We start from the raw sequence: 16,588 nt of genomic DNA on the forward strand, positions 1-16,588 counted from the left end.
GCAAAGCCCTTTCCTTCCGTTGTAGAGGTGTAGCTAAGGACAGAATATGAGGACAATAGGGCTGTGTATGTGTAACTGAAGGCAGCTATTGGGCCTACAGAGGTGACCCTTGCAGGGGAGGGTGGGTAGAATGAGGGGACCTGGCATCAACAATTAAAATTTATGGGGCACGTGACTTCCCTAGCAACCCCCACACAACATAGTCTTGTCGCTAAAAGCTGCATCTTGTAAGCATAAAAAATATCGTCTCTCTTGAGTGAGTGTAACATGGGAATCAGAAGAGTCCAACTCATTCTCTGCTGGTTAAGTTGCATAGCAAAACTTAAAACACAGTAGAGGTTCTGCCTGACTGTTTATATAGTTACAAATGTACCAAAGACCTTTTTTGCACAAGACACCCTATTTCTCAATGAAAACTTTAAACTATTAAATGTTCCTTTATTTTAATTACATTTGGGAAGGAGGGGCTCACAGGAGCATCAAGTTGCTTGGCTGGATTCCTGTGTTGCCTGGAGCAATTTAAAGTACCAGTTGGACCTCGCTCATCCAACACTCTTGGGAACCCAGTCCCAATGAGGGAATTGCCAGACCCAGAGAGATCCCCTGTCTCCGGCCCCCCAGCCTGTTGCCTCTCCTCACTGCTGGCTCTGCTTCCACCCCAGCTATCCCTCTTTTTCCAGCCCCTCTACTTTCAACCCCAGGCAGTCCCCCTGCTGCTGGCCCAGCTGGACTACCAGCCTCAGCCAGGCTGCCACCAATCCTGACCCCAGATGCCAGCCCTGTCTAGGCTGTTGGACGCCAGCCCCATGGACACTGGCCATGCCAGGCTCCTGGCACAGTACAGTCGCCAACCCTCTGGTCCAGGAACATCTGTGGTCATCTGGACCAGAGTGTCCTCCTTTTGAGAGGTGCAACTTCTATTATCATAAACAGAAGGATTCAGTTCTTTTTATCAGAATTGAATTGTGTAAGATTGGCCACTAACGTGGCTCTTTAGGGTTTCCAACTCTCTCCCCTTCCAATTTTATTGATACAGAACAACAATTTTAGTGTATCAGCTATAAGATTAAAATGCATTTATATATTCATTAAAGAATATATACTTTACTTTTAAATGTTGTACCTTTTAAATATTTTTAAACATAGCACTATCCATATGAGCTACAAGCATTAAAATGCTTTAAATATTAAATATTAAGTGAAAACAAGAATCAGATTGATAAGATAATAGAAAACCCACAGGATATTATAAAAAATAACATTCTTACAAGAAATAAATGGACGGAACATGATCTTGATGGATAGCCAAACTACGAGTCCCTGTGAAATGGTTGTGAGTCCATGTGAAATGGTTAACTGTCGGAAGTAAAATGCTGTAATGACAATGTAATATTTTCTCTATACCATCTCTTTTCCCCTTAATTTATCATCTTACATCTTCATTTGCTCTTTTAATTACTTAAAGAATAAACACTCTTTAAAGAAATCTATCATTTGAGGAAAAATGCTATTTTAGCCCCAGCTTTAGAACTGGAGATTCTACACATTAGACTTCTATCAGGAAATGTTCTATGTCATTTGTGTAATATCCTGTAAAGCCACAAATATGCATATGCTTTCCTTTGTAATACAAATATTTGTCAAATAAGAGATTCAGTACAGATTTTTAATGTTTGCTGAAAACAATAAAAGGAAAGGGAATCAAAATAATAAAGATAAACAGTTATTTTTGAAGGACATTTTATTATAGATGGGTAAGTGGGACAATATGGATAAAGATGATTTAAATGAATTGCTTTTTGAACTCTCTGCTTTCCGTGCAAATATGAGGTATAATATTGCAATATATAACCATATGAACACTGATTTGACAATACAGTAGGGTCTCCCCATTTGCGAGTGCCACATTCGCGAATTCAATTATTTGCAAGTGGCCTCACTTCCCCGGGGCAGGAGCACCGTCAGACAGTGCTTCCCTGGGGCTCCGGGGCCGAGAGTACCTATGCTGCTGCTTCCTGGGGCTCTGAGCACCCTCCTTTTGTGAAAAACAACATTCGCAAGGGTTCTGAATCCAGAACCCTCGCAAATGTTGAGACCCTACTGTAGTTATAGGCAAGTAGTTTGCAAAACCTTTTAGAGAAAATGTTTTGTCTTAATGATAAAAGTGTATTTTGTTCAAAAATTGAGAGTCAAATATTTTTATACTCAAAGTAAAAATGTGGAACAGTGTCTAGTAATATTGGAAAGAAATGGAATTTCTAAGTTGCTGAAATAATTATGATTATAACTTAGCAGCCATTCAAAATATATGCTGTATTAAAATTTTCAACAAGTTACAAAATATATACACAATACATCATCTTAGATGCTATCGGCTGTTTAAAATAGTTAACTGCAGTCCATAAACTAAACCTCCAAACTGTTGCATGTAGCTCTTCTACAGTAATCTTTACAATGGTTAACAGTTAGCTGTCCTGCCTATAAGCACCGTATACAGTGCGCTGCAGGTATAACATTTCAACAACAAAAAACAAAAACATTTTAATCCAGAATTTCACATAAATAATGTTTTTACTCATAATGAAGAATGTGACCAAACAATTTAAGATAAGTACTTTTACAACAGAAATACATCTTGATGTAACCAGCACATGCAGTCTGAAAGAGAAAGGGGAATCAAATTATCTCTACTAAAGCCACAAGCACCTTGTGTTATAAAGAGCACCAGAAATATAAACAGGAAACACATAAGAGGTAGTGTACCATCTGTTAAGATGTATGTGTTCAAAAGGACTATAATACAACTTAGTGTTTAAGAAAAGACAACTTATTGTACTGTGACATAATTCATTCTCATATACAAGCTATTGCACATATGGGAGCATTAGCCAGTATTGCTCCTTAGTACTGTATGTCTCCAGCTTTCCTTAGGATGTCTTGTACAGTGCTGTTAAATAGGTTATTGAGAATACTAGAGGTCCTGAAGAACTTTATGTTTAGATACGTAATTCTCAGTTCCAGGGAAATATACAAGAAAGCATCAACCAATATTTAAAAAATTAAATACTTTAGCAATGTCATCATAGTCTTTTCTTAAAATGCCATTTCTCCTTCTTAGGAGGAAGTCTTTTTTCTTCCTGAGATTCTTTAAGATATAACCAAGAATTTGTTTTCAAAATTCTTCCACAGTTTTCTCATGTTTTAATCTTCAATTTTTTTTTAAAAATGCTTTTTCTGTGCAACAGATCCATGGTGTTGTAAGAAACCAGAGTCAGGTCAGGAAGCTTAGAGAAAGCACACTGACCCACTTTCTATAGAAAGCTGTTGTCCTGGTTTGAGATGAAGAAACGTGTGCACTTGAACAACTGGAAGATCAGTAGTGTCCTGAGTGTGAAAAAAGAACTCTGTCTTATGCCAGCTGCCATCTTGGATCTGCAGTTCACAGAATTAGAAAGAGTATTAAATGCATATCAGTTATCATTTTCAAAACCAAAGAGATTCTGGAACTCAAGGAACTGGAGAAGCAAATACAAAATCTATTCTCTTGCCAATGCATCAAAAAGTTGTGTGATGTTTTTTCAAAGGCCATCTCATCTCCCCATCCACTGAAAGAAGAACATCTGTCAGAATTCTACCTTGATATGAAGCTTGATGAGGACTTGAACTATGAGACTAATTCACATGTATACTGCCTAGTCTTCTGCGTGGATTTCATGAGTTAAGAGTTAAATTTAGTAAGAGGTATGGGGAAATCAGCTACATATTTTCCCATGGACTTTGGCTATTCTGACTTTTAGAAAATCTAAATAAGAACTGTTACCTTATACAAATATAAAAAAAAGTGTAACACTGTTTGGGGATGTGGGAGTCTTGATGCTTACAGTCATTCTTTTCTCGCCCAACCAGTCAAAGCTGTAGGTACAGTGGAGACTGTTGAAAAGTGAAATCCCTGCAGGAGGGGATTTGTGAGATTCTGCAGGAAATCTGAACAATATATAGCTTCCTGCAGAAAAAGAAAGAGATCTCATAGAATCTCACAGAAAAACTACACTTTTCAATAGCCATCACTGCATGTCTTAACCTCTTCCAGAACAAGTATTTTTATAAACATAAGGCCTGATTTCTTTAGTGAAAAAGTGCAAAGCAGTGATTTGTATCAATGCAAAGCACTACAGGTTTAAGTGGTTGGAAATTCTGATTTGTTAACGTTTTATACCCACTTAATACAGTTGCGGTTTGAAACGCATCTGTCATCGTGTCATCTATCTGCACACAAATCTCCCAATGAATTCAAGAGTTCTTCCTGGAATAAGTACTTTGCTCTCTTTAGAACAGTACAGAATTGGATAATTTATGCTCCCTGCAGTGAACATACAAATTATCACTACGAGAGTCAGTTGTAAAGGTAACATCTTGCCTGCTAATGGAATTGATCATAGGAATTATATTAATATTTTCAGATTTTTACAAGTTCTAATTTTCTTATTATTTTAGCCAATGGAACTTTGTCTATTATCAAAGTAGACAATTGCCCTGTAACCACTGAAGTCAATGTTATTCAGATATCACAAAATTAACATTTAACTTGTACAGCTTGAACCTCTCTTGTCTGGCACTTTTTGTCCCACATCATCTGTGATCCAGCACGATTTTAGTTAGCTGCACAACCACTTATTGTGCATGTGGCCAAGTTTCCTGTGGTCCCATAAAGTTTGTCTATAGCCACCAGTCCAGGCTCCCACTTTTCTGTGTTGTTATTTAGGTGTAATTTACCCCAAAGTCTTCCAAGAGCCCAGTAAGCAGGGGAAATGTTGGTAATATGGCTAGACAATATTGACATCCTGTAGTCCAGCAAATTCTTTCATTTGGCAATGGTCAGGTCTTGAGGGTGCCAGACCAGAGATGTTCAACCTGTAATGGAATTATCATCTTCCTGTAGTTTGTTTATATTCAGATAACATCATTATAGCATACAGCTCAGCCTAAGCTTTCACCCTTGGCCTGGCTGTTCCGGGCTTTCTTGAAGATCATTCATCTATCTCCTCTAAATTACTTCTGAAGATAGAGGCCTGTAACTTCTCATGTCCTGGTAGATTTAACAAGCAGGAGCCACAGAATCTGATGCTGAGAGCAAAGGCAGATTCCTTGCAAAACAGCAATTGCTTTTAGCATTTGGATATACCCTGAATTTAATATGGTAAGTGGTCAACACATGGAGAGTCTAGCTAAACAGCATGGGAGGTGTGCTTCATGTTACAAAAATCTAAATGACTTCTACAATGACAGGAGGAAAAACAAATGCTCAAAGATTGTATTTACTTGTATTAATCTAATAATATCTAAACACTAACTACTGTAGGTTCACTAACAGCAAAATGTATTTACCATGCATTCGTCCATAAGCACCTTTGGTTCAAGTAGTGTATTTGCATCCAACATTTGACCATTCCAGCCCTTGAAGCTAACAGATGTTTTCTGAGCATCTGTCTCATTTGTTCCCCACACTGGCATGTTCAGACAGTGAACAGTGATGGTATGGGTTGCTTCTGAGCTCAGTAAATGAAGAAAGTTCATCTGTACTTTTCCAACTCCAAACTCCAACTAGGTTACAAAAATACTTTTTTAGACATAACATGCACCATGCTCAATGGCAAAAAAAATCAGACTTTGGCAATATAAATGCGGCATTTACAGGTGAGCTAAACTGCATCATTTAACCTGTTTGACAACAAAAATGCAGGTGTCTCCTGCTTTCTTCAGAAGACTTACTAGATACATATAAGACTGGAATCCCATAATCACCATCATAATGAATGCATGTAATTGTATACGTCTCTATAGTGTATGCACTTGTTTAACTTATATTTTTAAAGCTTGTTATAACATTAATTTGCAGTATACCCCTGAAATGTAGGTAGGTAGATATCCTTATTTTGCAGATAGGAAAGCAAGACAAAGAACATTTAAGCGAGTCAAAGAGAGACATGCACAGAGAGATAGTGACAGAGTTTGGGCCAAAGTTCTGAAGTTCTTTGCTCCCAGTCGCGTTTATAGTCTACTGTATTGCTCTGCCTCTCAGCACTAGATACTGAAGGATTGTAAGTGAGAGGCTACATACTCTGAGCTATATATGGAAATATATGTTTCTTGCATTATTCATGATACATATCTACAAGAACAAGTATATAGAGAGGGCCAACTCATACCCCATAAATCTGTGTACATAGGAGACCCTCTGTGCACACATCTCACCACTCACACAATCAGCAGGGTGTGTCAGTTGCCTGTGCTGCGCCTCCCGCAAGACTTGTGAAGGACTCTCCACAGTAGTGGAGGGCAGTGACTGTGGTCTTAATAGGTGGTACATGTTGAGAGTGGACAAAGCCTTGAAAATGTAATACATTTCTATGGCATCCGCCATCATGGGAGAATGCACTTGAGGGGAGATACTGGAGCACAACAGTGGCTAGTGGGTGCCCTTGCTCATGTGGATCCAGGGGAACTGTGTTGGTGGGCAGAAAGAGTAAGGTGTGCTGGAGATACAATTGACAAAAAGGGCACAATTGCTCTGCACAAAGAGCATCCCAGGGGGATCTATGGCATTTGGGGTACCACCCTGGCTCATTCTATTGGAACAGGAAGCCCCAGCCCTAGAAGTGGGCAAAATCAGCCATGGAGGCTAGGTGTGGCCCACCAAGCATTTGTCTTCAGCCTGCCCAGTTGAGTAGGGTCCATCCCACGAAAGCTCACCTAATAAACTATTTTGCTAGTCTTTAAAGTGCTACTTGACTGCCTTTTGTTTTTACAGCCAGCAGCATGTTTTTAGCTGCCCCTCTCCCCACCCTGTTCTGTCTGAAGCCCAGCTGCTCCTAGGATTCTCCTGTTAGCTGTGCAGAGGGGAAGGATGGAGGGGAACTGGTAGTGCTGAAGTCAGTGTGTTTCCCTGCCCTTGTGCCCCATCTCTGCAGAGCAGGGATCATGAGAGGGAGACAAAGAGCTGATCTACTCCCATCTGAAGAATGGGTGGTAAGTGATTCACTCAGGAGTGCAGAGGAAGTGGAGAAGAGAGCAGGACAGATTTCCCTTAAAGGCTACGTCTACACGTGCACGCTACATTGAAATAGCTTATTTAGATGTAGCGACATCGAAATAGTCTATTTCGATGAATAACGTCTACACGTCCTCCAGGGCTGGCAACGTCGACGTTCAACTTCGACGTTGGGCAGCACCACATCGAAATAGGCGCTGAGAGGGAACGTCTACACGCCAAAGTAGCACACATCGAAATAAGGGTGCCAGGAACAGCTGCAGACAGGGTCACAGGGCAGACTCAACAGCAAGCTGCTCCCTTAAAGGGCCCCTCCCAGACACAGTTGCACTAAACAACACAAGATCCACAGAGCCGACAACTGGTTGCAGACCCTGTGCATGCAGCATGGATCCCCAGCTGCCGCAGCAGCAGCCAGAAGCCCTGGGCTAAGGGCTGCTGCACATGGTGACCATAGAGCCCCGCAGGGGCTGGAGAGAGAGCGTCTCTCAACCCCTCAGCTGATGGCCGCCATGGCGGACCCCACTATTTAGATGTTGCAGGACGCAGATCGTCTACACGTGCCCTACTTCGATGTTCAGCTTCGAAGTAGGGCGCTATTCCCATCCCTTCATGGGGTTAGCGACTTCGACGTCTCGCCACCTAATGTCGATTTCAACTTTGAAATAGCGCCCAACACGTGTAGCCGTGACGGGCGCTATTTCGAAGTTGGCACCGCTAGTTTGAAGTAGTGTGCACGTGTAGACACGGCCAAAGAGACACAGTGTGGCTTTCCCAGCAGCAGCCAGCACACACAGTGTCAGTGTCACACATACCCAGTCTGTGCCCCCATCTCCCCATGTAGTCACTGTCACATACACACTCCAGCACACACTCAATCTGTGTCACAAAGTCTGTCTCTCACCCACAAAGTGTTTCTCTTTCATACTCACACACACTCTTTGTCTCTCTCTGTAAGCTCCAGCCCCACCCCTTCTGCCCCAGGCCCTGCTACTTCTAGGAGGACAGAGCCGGCTTGTGATCACTACCAAAATGTATGGAGCCATCCCTCTGTGAAAATTATTGCCTTCCCCTGTGCTATCCAAATAGACCCATGAGGAACCCACTGTGGAGTAACACTTGGCTTTTCCTTCCGTGGGCAATCTGGCCCACAGATGCGGTACAGTACAGTTCAGTTAAAGTGCATATGGAAAACCACAGATAAGCAAGTCCCCGTTCCAAGAGGTGTGCAATCTAAATGTAAATATATGTTCAGATGCATTTAGTGAAATGAAAGGAAGCCAGTTTGTACTGCATAGTCTGGATAACTGTTCAAGAGCAGTGACTCATTTGACAATTCGCATTCTAGTGAGCACTATTGTCTGCAGGACAGGGGTGGGGCATTTTAAATATTATAGACAGATTAAAGAGCTGCCACAAAAATGTAGCTGCAAAGAGACACATAGGAAAAGAGAAACAGAATCAAATGAAACAGAAGATTACAGATTTAATGTATGGTGAATAAAGTTGGCTAGCACTGAGAAACCTGACATAAAAGCACACATTGAGTAAATCAACGTTCACTTATTCAGAGTTGAAGCACAGAAAAATATCCTAATGAGAGGCAATGCGTACCTTTGTCACAGATACAGGTGACAGACATGTCTGGCCACCAGCTGTAAAGTTGCAGAAAACCTCAATGGCATCGGAAGGGCATCCAATATTTGGGTCAATCCAGTATTTTCCTATCAATTATAATCCAAGATAGGAAGGTGACAAAAAGATATAACTGTTAAACAATTTTCTAAAAAAAAATTCCATTTTTTGGCAAAGGTTAGAAGTATTATTACTACAGCTTGACTTCCTATGGACTCACTGGACTTGCTCTGGATTCATGCCCAATGTAGGTGATTTGAATTCCACTCATAAAGATTTGATGTTAAAACAAGGCAAAGCAAAGAAAAAAAACATATAATGTATCAATAACCATTCTCTGTTGTTTATTTTTTCTGTGGCTTTTGTACCAGTTTCAGATTTGCAGCTGTAGCCTTTGTTTCAAATACTGAATGTGAGAAAGGCCTCTGAATCAGCCTCAGGTCCCATCTTTGTGAATCTCAGGAGGGAGACCAGATTCGAGAAATCCCAGGTCTGCATTACCTAGGGCAGCTAAAAGAGGAGGTATCTGAGCCTTTAGCCATCATCTTTGAAAAGTCATGAAAGTCAGTGGAGATTGCAGAAGACTGGAAAAGGGCAAATAGAGTGTCCATCTATAAAAAAGGGAAATAAGGACAGTCCTGGAAACTACAGACCAGTCAGTTTAACTCCTGTGCCAGGAGAGATAACGGCACAAGTAATTAAGGAATTCATCAGCAAACATCTGGAAGATAATAAGGTGATAGGTAACAGCCAGCATGGATTTGTAAAGAACAAAACATGTCAAACCAATCAGATAGCTTCCTTTGATAGGATAACAAGTCTTGTGGCTAAGGGAAAAGTGGTGGATGTGATATACCTAGACTTTAGTAAGGCATTTGATATGGTCTTGTATGATCATCTTATCAATAAATTAGACAAATACAGTTTAGCTGGGGCTACTATAAGAGGAGTGCATAACTGGCTGGATAACCATTCTCAGGGAATAGTTATTAATGGTTCACAGTCATGCTAGGGGGCATAATAAGTGGGGTTTGGCAGGTGTCTGTTTTGAGACCAGTTCTGTTTAATATCTTCATTAACGATTTAGATATTGGCAGAGAGAGTATGCTTAGTAAGTTTGCAGATGCTACCAAGCTGGGAGGAGTTGCAACTGCTTTAGGGGATAGGGTCATAATTCAAAATGATCTGGACAAACTAGATACATGGTCTGAGGTAAATAGGATGAAGTTTAATAAGGAGAAATGCAAAGTACTCCACTTAGGAAGGAACAATCAGTTTCACACAAACAAAACTGGAAACGACTAGCTAGGAAGGACTACTGCAGAAAGAGATCTATGCAAAAAAAAAAAAGCAAACATTATTCTGGGACACATTAACAGGAGTGTTGTGAGCAAGACATGAGAAGTCATTCATCTGCCCTTCTCTGTGCTGATTAGGCCTCAGTTGGAGTATTATGTCCAGTTCTGGACCACCACACTTCAAGAAAGATGTGAAGAAACTGGAGATGTTCCAGAGAAGAGCAACAACAATAATTAAAAGTCTAGGGAACATGAGCTATGATGGAAGACTGAAAGAACTGGGTTTGGTTAGTTTAGAAAACAGAAGACTGAGAAGGGACGTGATAGCAGTTTTCAAGTATCTAAAAAGAACATTACAAGGAAGAGGGAGAAAAACTGTACTCCTTGGCCTCTGAGGATAAGACAGAATGCAATGGGCTTAAACTGCAGCAAGGAAGATTTAGGTTGGACATTAGGAAAAACTTCCTAACTATCAGGGTGGTTAAACACTGGAATAAATTAGCTAGAGAGGTTGTGGAATCTCCATCACTGGAGATATTTAGGAACAAGTTAGATAGACGCCTATCAGGGATGGTCTAGAGAGTGCATGGTCCTGCCTTGAGGGCACAGGACTGGACTCGATAATCTCTCAAGGTCCCTTCCAGTTCTAGTGTTCTATGATTCATCTGTTGGGCTGCAATATTGCTGGCATGTGCTGGACAACCCTCTCCTGTTAAGCTTGCTGCTAGATGGACAACTCTCACATCATCTCCTGCTGATGGCTCATCACCTGCTGCAACAGCTCAATGGACTTTTGTTGTTGAATGGCTTGTTGCTGCCGGCTTTCCAAGAGCTATTTCAGGATCTTGTCTGACTCTGTACTGATGCCAGCTACCTGTAAATCACTATCACAAGAGGGGAATCCAGGCAAATGTCTGAACCTCCCTCAGATTCCTCCTCAGGCCTGGAGCACTGCCCACATTCTCTATAATATGTGACAGGACTGAGGAACACAATGCTCAGAGCAGGCAGAATGTGCCCCTTTCCCTGAGGGAATAGGAGAGTGCATATGCAACTCCTGACTTTGGAGGGATAACTCAGTGGTTTGAGCACAGGCCTGCTAAACCCAGGGTTGTGAACTCAATCCTTGAGAGGGCCATTTAGGGATCTGGGGTAAATAGATTTAAAAAAAAGAAAGGGATGGTGCTTGGTCCTGCCAAGAGGGCAAGGGACTGGACACGATGACCCCCAAGGTCCCTTCCAGTTCTATGAGATGTGTATCTCCTTATATTTACTCTTCCCAACCTGCCTTTAGTCATGAGGTGGTATGGCCTAAAGACCAGAGACATTAAATCCACTCTTATCATAAGAGCTAAATAGTTTAATGGCCAGAGCCAGTAAATCCACCCTGGTTTGCAGGGCTGTATGGCCCAATGGCCACAGTCAGAAAACTCACCCTGGTTCACAGGGCTGTGATGCCCAATGGCCAGAGTCACTGAACACCTCCTGATTTGTAGGGCTGTGCAGCTAACTGGTTAGAATCAGGAAATGGGGTTACACTCCCTGGCAGGGAAAGTTCAGGCCTTTCCTCCACACTGGATCCCAACGTAGGGTCCTACTAGTGGCTGTAATTCAAGCCACTGAATCATCAGGGAAAATCTGTGATCAACAACTTTTAATCAACAACTCTTTGGAGTTTGGCTATTTAATTCCAGGCTTCAGCCCACTCACTGGATGGCCACTGTCTTCCCTTTTGGCTACTTCCTGCTGCCATCTCTGCAGCTGTGATCTAGACATCCATCTTACATTCTTAGTCCACGGGCTGCCCCTTCTTTGGTGCCTCTGACCCCCATGAGGCTGCTGGGAGTGTCTTGCCTTCAGCCTGTGTTGCGGCATCCTGGGCTTCTGCAGCAGCTTGTCTGAAGCAGGCCACGCATGTCCTCCATGTCTAGCAGTTGGCCCTAACTGACCTGAGTTGCTCTCTTTCACACCTGTGCACCTGGAGCATGCTCAGAAAGGTGGAAGGGGTGTGGCCTCTGCAGCCTTCAGTGCAGGCTTAACTGTCTCTCATTCAGCGCAGGACGCGAGTGCCCCATCACGATCCTCTGCTGTAATAGGAAGTCCTTTTTCAAAAGGCGATCTGGGGGCAAAGGGACTCTGGTAGTGCAGTTCCACCAGGAATGCACTAGTAAGAACTGAGAAGATGAGACGAGATGACACCTGTGTTCTAGAACCTGAGAAAACAGTTCTGGCTTCAAGTGGATCCTGGAGGGCCCATGGAGTTTGGAGTCAGACCCACAGAGTGCATGGTGAGAGAGGAAATACAAACTTGCATGATGAAACAGCATCGTTATGGGAACCACACTGATTTTTCCTCTCCCTGAGCCCATTGTGGTTTTTACTGCACAAGGGACTGTACTATACTATGTGTCCATGCTACCAAGACCAGGCAAAGAGATTTTAATCAACAGCTCTTTGCAATTTGGCTATTTAATTCCATTAGGCCTCTTGGAAGAGTCTTGTTTTACATGACTTTTCTAAATGTGTTTATTCTTGTTTAAATCATTATAGTATATGAAAGCCAATGCATACATTTATACAGAAAATGAATACAATACTTTTGCTACATTGAGGCAAAACCACTAGGAAAGGAGTGCAGTTCTGTTGTTGGGAAAGGGATAGAGGGTTACATGGCTGCTGTCTGAACACCTTGCACCTTGATGCACAGAGCTGTGTCAAGACTCAGGACTGGGTTGGGGGCTAGCGATTCATCAGTTGTTTCCCCTTCCCTTGTGTGGAAAGGAGTGTAGAACTATTGTCTGCAATAGTGGTCTCAGACTCGCTGCATTGCTGCTCCACCATTTGCAGAAGGGAGACATCTTCCTTTTTGGCTTCTGCACCTATCTGCAGTGTACAACTATCTGCAGTGCAAGACTTGGCCCACAGACAATGAGTCTACATGTAGGAAGAAAATTCTCTCATGATAGATTAATAGCAATTTGGTACGAGTCAGTAATTAAGTACTTTGCCCCCATTACTTCTAAAGTCATTTCCTCTTTGCTTATTTGTTTTTTTTTACAGGTAACAATTGTTTTTTTTTACAGGTAACAATTGTTACCTGTAAGAAATTCATCATGCTAACAGAAAGATTTGCAGATATTTATAATGAACACACACAGGTGGTGCAGCAAGTGCCAATACTATTGATGTCACTTTGCAATGACCAGCCAAGATTTATTGATGAATGGTTGCCTCAAATAGAATAGTTATCACACATCTGATTATACATATTTTTTCCTATAAAAATAGAGGCCTTTACTCACACAAAGTTTGCTGCAGGATCAGGACTTTAGTATTTGTGAAATTACTTCTACATCAAAGCTAAATTTAAAAGACGTGATAATGTCATTAAATATTAGAAAAAATCAGTTTGAAATTTTCAGCATGTTTTTATTTCCTATAGGTCTGAAGTATGTTAGTTTGAAAAATAAAACCATAATGATACATGTCGGTAAACTACAGCCAGCTTTCACCATATTGGAACATAGTACAGGACATGTGAAAGCACTGTCAAGTATTCTTATACTGTGTAATGACTGCATTCAATCCTTTCCTCTTGAAGTCACAGTTGGCTCCAGTGAGAGCAGGATCAAATCCAGACTGTCTGGAAACCATGATAATTCCAGAAGTCATATTCTTCGCATTGAATCAGATGATGCCATATAAACTGGCTCCAATTCTGCAAGTATTTGCATATATGAGTAATTTTATATACGTGAATAGTTCAATGGGATTACCTCATGTGCATAAAGTTATTCAAACCTATCAGAGCTTCCAGGAGTGGGCACTTCCAGTCAGTCATGTAAATAAATTCAGTTTCGTCAAGCTTCACTCTTGGTGGTAGTACGAGCAGCGAACACTAACTATGCTAACATCAGCATAGTGGGGGTGGGGGGTGTTACCTGCCCAAGTATATTCTTAGGGTCTTGTACTCAGGTTGTTATCCCATCCCACCACTGCAGCTACACCAGTTTGATTAACGCTGGCATGGGATAAGAACATAAGAACAGCCATACTGGGTCAGACCAAAGGTCCATCCAGCCCAGTAGCTTGTCTGCCGACAGTGGCCAGTGCCAGGTGACCCAGAGGGGGTGGACTGAAGACAATGATCAAGCAATTTGTCTCCTGCCATCCATCCCCAGCCTCTGACAATCAGAGGCCAGGGATGCCATTCCTACCCTGGGCTAATAGCCTTTTATGGACCTAACCTCCATGAATTTATCTAGCTCTTTCTTAAATTCTGTTATAGTCCTAGCCTTCACAATCTCCTCTGGCAAGGAGTTCTACAGGTTAACTATGTGCTGCGTGAAGAACTTTCTTTTATCAGTTTTAAACCTGCTACCCATTAATTTCATTTGGTGTCCTCTAGTTGTTGTATTATGGGCACAAGTAAATAACTTTCCCTGTTCACCCTCTCCACACCTGTCATAATTTTATATACCTCTATCATGTTCCCCCTCAGTCTCCTCTTCTCTAAACTGAAAAGTCCCAATCTTTTTAGCCTCTCCTCATATGGGACCTGTTCCAAACCCCTAATTGTTTTAGTTGTACTCTTCTGAACCTTTTCCAGTGCAAGGATATCTTTCTTTAAGTGAGGAGACCACATCTGTACACAGTATTCAAGATGTGGGCGGACCATAGATTTATACAGGGGCAGTAAGATATTGCTTGTCTTATTTTCTATCCCTTTTTTAATAATACCTAACATCCTATTTGCCTTTTTGACAGCCTCTGCACACTGCGTGGATGTTTTCAAGGAACTATCCACGATAACTCCAAGATCTCTTCCCTCACTAGTTATCGCTAAATTAGCCCCCATAGATCTCTTTCCTGATTAGTTATAGCTAAATTAGCCCCCATCGTATTGTAAGTATAGTTGGGGTTATTTTTTCCAATGTGCATTACTTTACACTTATCCACATTAAATTTCATTTGCCATTTTGTTGCCCAATCCCTCAGTTTGATGAGATCTTTTTGAAGTTCTTCACAGTCTGCCTTTGTCTTGACTACCTTGAACAGTTTAGTGTCTTGAACAGTTTAATAGGGTTATGCCTACTCATGATGTAAATGACACCTCCCATAGTCATATAGAATTTAAAAGCTAAAATTAATATTGTTATTAAAATGCCACCCATTATGGGGTTGTTCTCGAAATTAACAGTTGGAAACACAATGTTCTAAACCTTGATCATATGTATGGTTTGACAAAAGTTGACACTTACCATCTGATACTTTACGTTCACAGTTAAGCAAATCCCTGCAGATGCGTGCTGGGTTATCCCGAGTGCCAAGGGGGTTCTTGATACTGTGCAGTAAATTGCTAAGGTAGTGTAGCGTTTTGAATATCTCTGCACTGTGATCTAGTAAAGTTACTTCAGTATTCTGGTAGCTCTGCTGTTAGCAATGTTACCACAAAGAAATGACGTGACACCAGTGCGTGCAGTTAAATCAAATGCCCATTGGAAGCCACGTGCAGTAATGAAAGGAGTTTATAATACATGCAGCCAGCCACATATGAGATAATAGAAATGATTTTATCAAATTAAAAATAATTAGTATATTTTATTAAAATTATTGGTGCAAAGAAGTTACAGTCATGTTAAAATCATGCAAAAATTTTATAATATATTGTAATGGAAATATTAATGCACAAAAAAAGAAAAAAAAGAAAGAAATTAGTACATTTTATAAGCTAAACCTTACATTGTCATATTCTGAAAAATGGAATTAATAGCCTTAGGTCCCTATTCTAAAGACATGGACAAATGTGCTTAAATTCACACATGGGAGTAGGTTCATTGCATGTGTGAAGTCCCATTGACTGCAATGACTGTACTCACATGTGGGAAGTTAAGTGTGTGTAAGTGACTGATGGATCAGAGCCTTAATGACAGTACCATTTGTCGACATACAGTTAAATGTACACACTTCAAATTACATAATGGACTGATGCTTTCCATCATCTTTAATCACAAGAAATACCGTGGCTGTTTAAACTGAACTTCAATTGCATTCTATATACTCAAGAGTATTTAATCATATTTTACATGGACTAGTTTATTCTCACAAAACAGTTTCTAGTTTTCCTCTGTTTTCAATAAAGCTTTTGTGAAGAAGCCATGCTTTGGCCTTAAAAATACCAACTCTTCATAATTTTCCTAATGTAGGGGCCAATGTAAATAAGCAAGATACATTACCTCCATCTGTAGTGCACCATTTGATTCAATCAAGGCTTGAATAGCAGCATTGATGTCCATTTGTTTCTGTGTAAATGAAAAACATTGAAGATCAACAGTAAGTTCAACAGAGAATAAAATTAAGGTTGTAAATTCTTGAAGTGTTGCTACAGAAATATATTAGTTATATCTGATGAAGAATTTGAAAGTCACTTGGTTAAAATACATTGCACATAAATGCATGCATATAAAAAAGAACAAAAAACCCTCACTTTCCTCAAAACCTCTGAGGTCTCTTATTTATGTAGTTGAGTGCTTCCTACCCATAGTATGACATGCTATGTGAGTTCTTACTTTTAGAAAGAAAAGAAAATGGAAGAATTAAAGGGGAT

General features: G+C 40.9%; 1 protein-coding gene across 1 annotated transcript in view; it reads right to left on the bottom strand.

Moving 5' to 3' along the window:
* Positions 1–1,686: 1,686 nt before the first annotated feature.
* Positions 1,687–16,588, bottom strand: part of COL24A1 (collagen type XXIV alpha 1 chain) — a 232,914-nt gene continuing 218,012 nt past the window's right edge. The window contains exons 54-58 of the mRNA XM_075003270.1: positions 16,218–16,283; positions 15,243–15,411; positions 8,663–8,772; positions 5,386–5,601; positions 1,687–3,432 (exon numbers count right to left, since the gene is read on the bottom strand). Of these exons, the coding sequence (XP_074859371.1) occupies positions 3,286–3,432; positions 5,386–5,601; positions 8,663–8,772; positions 15,243–15,411; positions 16,218–16,283 (708 nt within the window). The 3' untranslated portion in view covers positions 1,687–3,285. The remainder of the gene's footprint in view (positions 3,433–5,385; positions 5,602–8,662; positions 8,773–15,242; positions 15,412–16,217; positions 16,284–16,588) is intronic.

The sequence above is a fragment of the Carettochelys insculpta genome, chromosome 9 (genome assembly GCF_033958435.1).
Source record: "Carettochelys insculpta isolate YL-2023 chromosome 9, ASM3395843v1, whole genome shotgun sequence".
NCBI lineage: Eukaryota > Metazoa > Chordata > Testudines > Carettochelyidae > Carettochelys > Carettochelys insculpta.